This window comes from Pelecanus crispus, chromosome 2, assembly GCF_030463565.1.
Source record: "Pelecanus crispus isolate bPelCri1 chromosome 2, bPelCri1.pri, whole genome shotgun sequence".
Lineage (NCBI taxonomy): Eukaryota > Metazoa > Chordata > Aves > Pelecaniformes > Pelecanidae > Pelecanus > Pelecanus crispus.
Genome location: NC_134644.1, coordinates 14,251,919 through 14,260,812, shown reverse-complemented (window position 1 = coordinate 14,260,812; position 8,894 = coordinate 14,251,919). Strand labels below are relative to the sequence as shown.

Below are 8,894 nucleotides of genomic sequence, written 5' to 3'. Positions count from 1 at the left end.
GACACAGGAAGACCCAACCATGAACACCAGTTGTTTGTTTATGGAATTGCCGTATTAATAGTTTATGAGGGACTAGGGGATAGAAAGTTAGACTGACATTTTCATACCCGCAATCGCTAGCTCACAGAAGACAGCAGGCAGAAGAAACAAACGTTAAGTTTGTTAAAAAAAACATTAGTTACCATCTGTAGGTAACTAGCGAGAGAGAGAGAGAAAAGTGGGGAAATGGAAATAACAGAGTAGAGATTACAATGGAAACATCAGCGGAAAATGAGAAGTCCTTTAATAAAAGAAACACATTAGGAGTGTTTGTTCCATGTGCTGGACACTCCTTTGGAAAGCTAACAACCACATTTTCTTAAATTATATTAAGACATCCATACCATCAACAGGTCTAGTCTTAAAAAAGCCGGTGCTCCAACACACGAATAAGTATCTGCGCTAAGGTGGAAGCAGGCACCGAAGAATGCACTTTTCCTGGAGCAGCACTGTCGGACAGCGCAGGCCAGAAGCGCGCCCACAATGGCACCCGTCCCCAGGGCGGCCGTGTGACCCCCGCCCAGGGAAGGAAGGTCTCCACGCAGAGCCCATCGCAGTGACCATCCCGCTGCGCTTCCAGATCCAGCTTCCTCGCTCAAGCGTCGAGGAGGAACTCAGCCATCGCTTGGGGGACAAGGAGCAAGCGGATTTCTAGGCCTCCTGCTCACTGGCAAAGCACTCCCACTCGGGAGACCTGTACAGTCATGCGAGTTTCGCCTTGAAGCCTCGCGGGGAAGGCGCCACATGGGGTTCACGGTGACCCCCCGGTGGGACAGGACGCCCCGACGCCGCCGAGGGCCCGGCCAGGCCCAGGGCCCGAGGGCCGCCGGGCGCAGCCAGGGCCCCCCGCGCCAGCAGCGTCCCGCGGGGAAGCCGAGCGCCGCGGGGGAGGTTTCCGCGGCCGGCGAGGGGCCGGGCCTCCCCGCCGCCCCCCTGACGGCGGCCGCGGGCGCCTCACGGCGCGGGCGGCTCCGCAGCGCCCTCCGCGCCCGCCACCGGCAGCGCAGCGCGGCCGCCGGCTCCCCTCCCCCGCGCGGCTCCCTCGCGCGCGGCCGCCTCGCGAGCGTACACCTCCCCTTCCGAAAAAGCAGCCGCCGTCCCCGCTTTATATACCCTGCTAAAAATAGCCTGCCGCCGGGCTCGCCAATCAGGAGGGGGCGAATTTCGAATCGGGCCAATGGCGGGAGCCGTCACGGCCAGGCTCGGTCACGCCAGGAGGAGCCGCGATGCCTGCCGCGCGGCGATTGGGCGGCTCTGACATCATTGGCACGCGGGGCGCGGAGTGCGTGGCGGAGATTGGGCCGCGGCGGCAGGCGGCGTAATGGGATCACGCGGGGCGGGGGAGGGCGCGAGGGGCGGGGGCGGCGGCGCGGGCCGGGCAGAGCTTTGAATAGGGAAGTTTTGCAGGGGGTTACATTTGCAGTCAGCGCCGTGTTTGCAAATATTGAGTCCGCTCCTGCGCAAGTGTCCTCCGCCGGCCGCGGGAGGGGAGAGCCGCCGCGGCCGCCTCGGGAGACGGCCTGCCCTGCTGTGCAATTAAACTTTGCATGAAACTTTGGGTCTTTTTTCCTCCCTAAGCTCCTCAAGGAATTAATCGTTATCTCTATATATACAATATTTTTTTTTTTCTTCTCTGGAGGAAGGGGGGGGGCTTGGAAACTGAAAGCAGAGGTTTGACACCCCCCCGCACACACCCCTCAACCCCTGCACATAAAGGAGGCATCTGTATTTTTGGTAACCAGCACTGACTTTGTTGTTGCAACTTGAGACATGGATGTTCTCCCAATGTGCAGCATCTTCCAGGAACTCCAGATTGTGCACGACACGGGTTACTTCTCAGCCTTGCCGTCCCTGGAGGAATATTGGCAACAGGTAAACGAGGATGTCGATGTTGTTGTTGTTGTTGTCGGGTTTTTTTTTTTTTTTTTTTAAGCCGTATTAAAGGATGAGCGGATTTAAAAAAAAACAAAAAAAAAAAAGCAAAAAAGCCCAAGTGTCGGCAGCGAGTTTGGGGAGAATGAAGCACAAATCTGTAGAGGTGTTTTGAAGCAGGTGTTTCGGTTTCAAGTAAGACGGCTTTTTTGGGGGGAAGAGTCCCGAGGTGAAGGCAAGGAGCTGCGCATCTCCGTCTGCCCCCGTTTGCCGCCCGGCCCTGCGTGCGAGGGGCTGTCAGCCCGGCGGGCCCCGCTCCGCTCCCCGCTCCCCGCTCCCCGCTCCCCGCTCCCGCAGCGGCGCGGAGCCCGGCGCTCCGCTCCCGCCTGCTCCACACCGAGTCCTGGCAAAAGTTTTGCGCTTGTACCGGGTCCAACCTCCACAGCTGGGTCTTGTCATCCGAGCTCCCTGCCTTGGCCGAGGGCTGCTTTTCTCCCCTTGCTGTGTTTTGGCTTTGCGTTTGTTGTTTTGTTTTTTTTTTTTTTTTTTTTTTTAATTTTTTATTTGTTCTCCCGGCGATGACGGGGAAAAAACCTACAGGAGCGTATGTACACATATGTACACATACCTGCGTGCGTGCATACATCTATAGGTATATAATGTAGCTGTTTCCCAGCGCAGGCAGCGCTGCAGTCCGCGAGTTGTCAGTCATATGACAGCGATCCCCTCTGCTAATTGCCTTGGTCGGGAAGGAGGAAGAACGGAGGCTCCTTCCCTTTAATGGACATATTTTGTTGCCTTTTTTTTTTTCCCCTCCTTTTCTCCCCCCCTCCCTCCTTCCCCCCCCCAATTTGATCCAAACATCGGGATGGCCGGGGCTGCGGTGGCCGCTGACATTTTTGCGTTTCCCCGGGGGGGCCGGGGCCGCTGGCTCCGTCCCCAGCGGGTGCTGCTCAGCCCGGTGCAGACCCAGTACCTGCTGGCTTTTCGGAAGGGCGAAGGAGCCTTTCCGAGAAGGTTGCAATGCAACGTGTTACAACCTTCACATGCTTACTAATTGCCATGCCTTTTATTTTTTTTTTTTTTTTTTTTTCTTCCTCTTCCCCCCCCCCCCCCCCTTCCCCCTTTCAGAGAGGCAGCTTTATAGTACGTGGTTGAAATGGAGCTAAGTAGTTTCCTTCAGGCATTTGGGTTTTTGGCGAAGGGCCAGCCCTCGTTCCCAGTAGCCTTCAGAGGCATTTAAACTCGGAGGGAGCTTCACCCCGGTCCCCATTACTAATTACCTAATGAGGAATTTAAATTAGCTGGGAATATGAAAGTTTAACAAGACCTTAATAAACGCTTTTTGACCTGTTTTCATGGAAAATCAATCCACTATTGGGTTGTCCCTGTCGAAATCGCTTTTGTTTTTAACGTGCATTGCAAACCACTTACCTAATTATAGACAAATGCATAAATATCGTGTGCATCGGTGGGTTTGTTTTTGGGGCTGTTTGGGGTTTTGGTGGGTTTTTGGGTTTTTTTTTTCCCACTTTTGCCCACGCTCCTAGCCTGGCCAGAGCATGTGACCCAGTTTACTTGAGCGGTGCTGGGGGAGAAAGGAGGCTGCTCCCATGGCAGCTCCGCTCTTGGACAGATGGGAAGGGGCTGTGAGGGGAATGTGTGGCATTTGGGATCAGGTTTTGCTACCGGGCTTGGAAGAGATGGTCTTGCTAAAATAAGTAGAGTTTGGTATGGAAACTTGGTGTGTCCGTTTTCTGTGTAGCGCTTCCATATGGATCGTTTCCTATAGTGGAAAGAATAATCCCAAAACATCAGCTTGTTGCCATAACAGTTCATACCCTTTTTTTTTTTTTTTTTTTGTTCCCTGAAAATGGCTAGAAAATCAGCAGGGTGAATTGAAATTGAAAACCACAGCTTCACCCGTTTAGGGTTGTTTTGTTTTTTGTTTTGTTTCGTTTCATGGAGTAGAGGGGAATGTGGTTGGGGGGGGAGTTGTCCATGTACTGTTGCATGTATATTTGAACAGAGTACTTGGCAGATGGTCAGGGTTTTAAAAGGAAGTCTCCTTTGGCATTGCGTGAAAGAAAGAGATGACTCATACAGTTGCACTCTTGGCCAGTAGATAAAGTTCTTGTTCATTGTGGGACTCCCAGCAGGACCTCAGAGTAATTTCCCGTTTTGCATCCTATAGAACAGGCCATTTCTATTCTGGAACTTTTTTTCTCCTCTCTCCTCTGTTGTTGAAGTTCCCCGTGTTCCTCCAAACACACACGGGAGCAGTTGGAGTAATGTGGCGGTGCATGCCAGTACGCTTGGAAATGGCATTCTTTGAAAGTCGAGTGTGCTGCGTTCTCATGCACAGGAAATGGGAGGATGTCTGCTGCTCCATTGATGTCCCCAGAAGACGGACCCGCAGCTCCCCAGCCATGCTGAAATGTGGCTTTGTTTTCTGACACAGCATTTGGGTTTTAACTGCGTGTCAGAGCACATTGTGTTCAGTTGGGTCCTTTCAGCCTCGTGTTTGTGCGAGAGATACAAAACAACTTGAAATTAGACGAGGCGCAAGAGCGAAGTGTAATTATTTGTTGTGGTTCTCTATGGTCCTTTTCAACGTCAGCCTACTGAAAACACAGATTTTATGATAAGAGTGATGATAATTTGACTGACTCATGAGAATGCTATGTTGGAAACCAAAGCTGACTTGCACCTTCAGCTGTGTGTTTGAACTCCTGCCCAGGTCTCGAAAACTGATTTCTTTTCATCGTAACAGTCACCTAGTTACAGCTGGAGGAGCCTTTAATTTGTTTTGAACCCAGAAACCTCAAATCGAACGTACTACAATCCTGCTTGCTTTTTGAAGTGTAAAATACAATTGTGTTTATTTTTAAGCAAGCTTGTAACTTTTCTCTTTTTTCTTCCTTCTCTTTCACCTAGACATGTTTGGAGCTGGAACGGTATCTTCAAAGTGAGCCCTGTTACGTTTCTGCATCTGAAATCAAATTTGATAGCCAAGAGGATCTCTGGACCAAAATTATTCTGGCACGTGAGAAAAAGGAGGAATCTGAACTGAAGAACACGTGTGTCCCAAAAGAGGACAATCTTACTAGTCAGAACTTAGAGACCAACAGTTTGAATTCTGACGTAAGCAGCGAATCTTCAGACAGCTCTGAGGAGCTCTCGCCCACGACGAAGTTTACCTCTGACCCTATAAGCGATGTTTTAGCCAGTTCAGGAAACTTGAGTTCGTCTGTCACTTCCACTCCCCCTTCATCTCCTGAGCTGAGCAAGGAGCCTTCTTCCCAGCTATGGAATTGTACGCCGGGTGAGTTGCATTCACCGGGAAAAATTCGTACCGGTACCGCTGGAAAGACTGCAGAAAAAGGTACACCCGCCAATGGTGACACCTCGCCAGATGGCAGAAGGCGTGTTCACAGGTGTCATTTTAACGGTTGCAGGAAAGTTTACACCAAAAGTTCACATCTGAAAGCACATCAGCGCACTCATACAGGTTAGTAACCATATGCTTATTAAGAGTTGGCAAGTACTGTAGGGAATACCCCTGACGGTGGTGGTGTCACGGCGTTACACAATCACTGGGTGGGAGCCCGGGTTTGGAGAGATGATGTAGTAGTTGTAGAGGCTCACCAGCATGGACGACATCACTTCCTCATTCTCTTCGTAAGCGAGCTGAAGCCAAGACAGTTGGTGGTAGGTTACTCCACTGTCATAGCAAACAGGAGCCGCTCGTCTAAACAGGCAATAGTTGGGAAGCTGCAGCAGCATGTGGTCTTCAGGAGTAAAGGTCTAGCCAAAACAGACGCTAGGCCTTTGTTGACGTTTATTTCTAAAGCAAAAGTGAGCTGAGACTTTCTTGCAAAAAAAGGAACATCATATCCAAAAATTAGTCAGATCACTAAATTCTGCAAGGGCTTGTTTACATGGTTCGGTCTACATCGGGTCTATTCAATCAGACATTCCAAGGCCCTGATTATATAAAATATAGCTATAGTTGTAAATCATTTAACAGTTTTGGGTGTCATCGTTATCGGCAAAAATCTTGGAAAGCCGCAGTGTGTTGTAGTCCTTCTAACGTATCTGCCTAATTGGACTTACAAATGTACGATTTACTGTATAATTTCATCCCAAAATACTGAGCAACAGCATTCTATTGTTATGGAACCTGAACTAAAAATAACAATCATGTGTGTTATTGGGAAAGAAGGTGAGGAAGATAGACACTTCAGGGCTTTTATAAATATTTTATGGTTGAAGTAGCGTGCCGATTTGCCTCTTTGAGCATTATTATTTGACATATCTGTATGACAGCAGTTAGATATGTAGAGCCGCACCTTGGCTCAATAGTCATCGCTTAATGTGAGGAATTGGCCTGGGGTTCTTGGTGTACCAATCCAAAGACCTATGCAGGGTTTTTTTTCCCCCCAAGATGTGGAAAGAGAATTCAAGGAACAGATCCTATTTTGACTCATGAGCTCAGCATTTTGTGGCTTTTATGGGAAGTCTGAGCAAGCTCAGATGCTCCCATTGTCATGCAGAAGTCAGATAAAACAAGATTATTTCAAGAGGAAAGAACAACTTCCACTGAAACCGTGGTGGTTGGGCAGTCATAAATAGTTGCTGGCCTCAGAAGTATTGCAGAACTGTTGTCCTGGTGCTGTCTGGCTGAGAACATTCCTGTGAATGGAAGTGGTATTTCTTGAATGCTGAAGCAGCAGTGGTCAAAGTGGTGTGCAGGCTTTTCCAAGAATATGTGGCTCAGCAGAAAGGAGGTTGCATGTTAGGCAGATGAGTGAGTGACAGAGGCCTTTGATGCAATACAGTAGCCTAATTTCATTTTGGAGCTGCGCTGTCTTTAATCACCTTTATGTGGTGAACGATACCTGTTTGGGAGTAAGCCTGCCATTACGGATGAACAGGAATGGTAGAAGGTTGGATTTCTTTGTTTCTTGTGAGCCTGCTTAATCACTTTTTTTAGTAAGAATGAGATTATTTGATGTGCTGTTGCAGCAGAATAGTTAAGTAGGAATCATGTGGATGAATTTTGCAAGCCTTCTTTGCCCACATGTTCTGAAGCATTCAGATAGGTTAAATAAAATTGGCTGTCTTCAGGGGGTGGAGGAGGTTTACATAGAAAATGAATGGGATAGCACCTACCTTTCTTTGAATGAAGTCATGACTAACGTGTAATCTGCTTTCTTTGTAGGGGAAAAGCCTTACAGATGTTCATGGGAAGGGTGTGAGTGGCGTTTTGCAAGAAGCGATGAATTAACCAGACACTTCAGAAAGCACACTGGTGCCAAGCCTTTTAAATGTAGTCACTGTGACAGGTATGTGACTGAAATGCACCTTTTTAAATAGCTATTTTTAATGCTCATTGGAAAGTGCGTCTAGGCTGCCTTTCACTTGTGAAGGAATCATTTGGGAACACAACTGTGTCTGGGTTTTTTTAAGGGATTATTGTATATTTAGACTGGAAAAAGCCCGTCAGTTTTAATAATCTTTGGGATGTGGTTTGTAGCCTGATGTTGCAGATGAGTGTTGAGAAGTCCCTAGTGTTACCAGCCGTCTGCAGAGCTCCTGGGTGCCCGCAGACACCTCTGAGTGCTCCCATGTATCCAGGGAGTGCCAAATCCCTCCTCCGCCAGCCATGTTCTGGACTAGCAGAGCAAGGGGGGGTGCCTCACCCATGCGTACCGCGTTGTGCATGCCAGTGACCGTGGCCTAATGCACAACCTGACTCTTGCCTTGCAGGTGTTTTTCCAGGTCTGACCACCTGGCCCTTCACATGAAGAGACACCTCTGAATGGGTCAAGAGGTGAATCCTGCGGGCTAAGAGGCGTCAAGGTTGAAGAGCCTTGAGTGGAGGGATGCGTGTTCCAGCCAAAGCATGCCATTTTGCACCCTACCCAGTTGCCTCCAGGACCTCACTTCCTTGAAGGTCTTTTGAGGGCTAATAAGTCATGTAAGAAACGGCATAGCAACTGCGGTGCGTGATGTTTGGGGTTTCCTGGACTCATACACTGGTATCTAACCTTCTGAGTGGCTCCTAAGCCTTTGCCGTGAGCATGTGCACTGAGAATGTTAATGATTGGGCGACTGTATGCGATGAGGATCTCTTGATGACTGTATGCTGAGGCACATTTTTTTTCTTGTGGTTGTTTTATAACTGTAAGAGAAAAAAAATAGTCTGAATGTCTTGTATGTGAGGAATATCTCATGAGATGGGACGACCACCAATCATTTCCAAGGGGTGGGGGGAGGGGTGTCTGCACCTTTTTAGAGGGAAAATGGAGAGGGGAAAGGGGGGAATAAAAAGAGTCAGGATGCCAGAATGGAGATGGGGGACCTCCCCATTCCTGTGTGAGAGGAGCTTTAGGTGTCTGGTGCAGCTATTAAACGTGCAATGTGTCAAGTAGCTTGTTTTACTTGCTACAGAGCTCATTTGTAATCCATTGTATAAGCTGTGTATTTACAAATGTAACACAACTATAACTTTTCATTATAATACAAAGGTTATTGCATGGTTCTGGGGAACTATATGCTTTTCCATTCTTTAATCAGGACTGCAGTTTTGATTCCAGTTACGAGCAGCTAAAATACAATTGGTCTAATGTTACATAATGTATGGAACATGAATAATTTTTTCTGTTGGGTGGATAAAACCACTATTGGTTAGAAACTGATTTTTCTCATGCAGCTAATTTTTCTCTTATTTATGCCTTGAGGACTAACTTCTGGTTTTCTAGCTGTTAATGCACTGTTGACCTTAATAATGGTGCCTTATGCAAGTGACCTTCTCTTGTAGGGGGTCTTATACAGGGGTATGGGTGATGCATGCTTTATTAAGGCTCTCTTTTCACCTGGCATTGTACTGTATCAAATGTATAATATGAGGGGAAAAAAAGGTTACTTCCAGGGTCCTCCTTCACAAAGACAAATATAGAGAAAAGTCGTTCATGTCA

The 8,894-nt window shown here is 48.4% G+C and overlaps 1 protein-coding gene across 3 annotated transcripts; it reads left to right on the top strand.

The window, feature by feature from the left end:
- Positions 1-1,580: 1,580 nt before the first annotated feature.
- On the top strand, positions 1,581-8,186 carry KLF6 (KLF transcription factor 6). 3 transcript variants are annotated; one of them, XM_075705615.1, is made up of 4 exons: positions 1,581-1,911; positions 4,849-5,296; positions 7,136-7,259; positions 7,684-8,186. In XM_075705615.1, the coding sequence occupies exons 1-4, from the start codon at positions 1,810-1,812 to the stop codon at positions 7,733-7,735; spliced, it is 726 nt and encodes a 241-aa protein (XP_075561730.1). In that variant the 5' UTR covers positions 1,581-1,809; the 3' UTR covers positions 7,736-8,186. The 3 variants fall into 3 exon arrangements, with proteins under 3 accessions (XP_075561730.1, XP_075561728.1, XP_075561731.1); XM_075705613.1 differs by having other exon boundaries at positions 4,849-5,422; XM_075705616.1 differs by lacking the exon at positions 7,136-7,259 and having other exon boundaries at positions 4,849-5,422.
- The last annotated feature ends 708 nt before the right edge of the window (positions 8,187-8,894 follow it).

Excerpts from the sequence above, each read along its gene's own strand:
- KLF6 (XM_075705613.1), top strand. The coding sequence starts at position 1,810 with ATGGATGTTCTCCCAATGTGCAGCATCTTCCAGGAACTCCAGATTGTG. Across the intron at positions 5,423-7,135 it reads ACATCAGCGCACTCATACAG|GGGAAAAGCCTTACAGATGT; the intron begins GTTAGTAACCAT and ends CTTTCTTTGTAG. Across the intron at positions 7,260-7,683 it reads AAATGTAGTCACTGTGACAG|GTGTTTTTCCAGGTCTGACC; the intron begins GTATGTGACTGA and ends CTTGCCTTGCAG.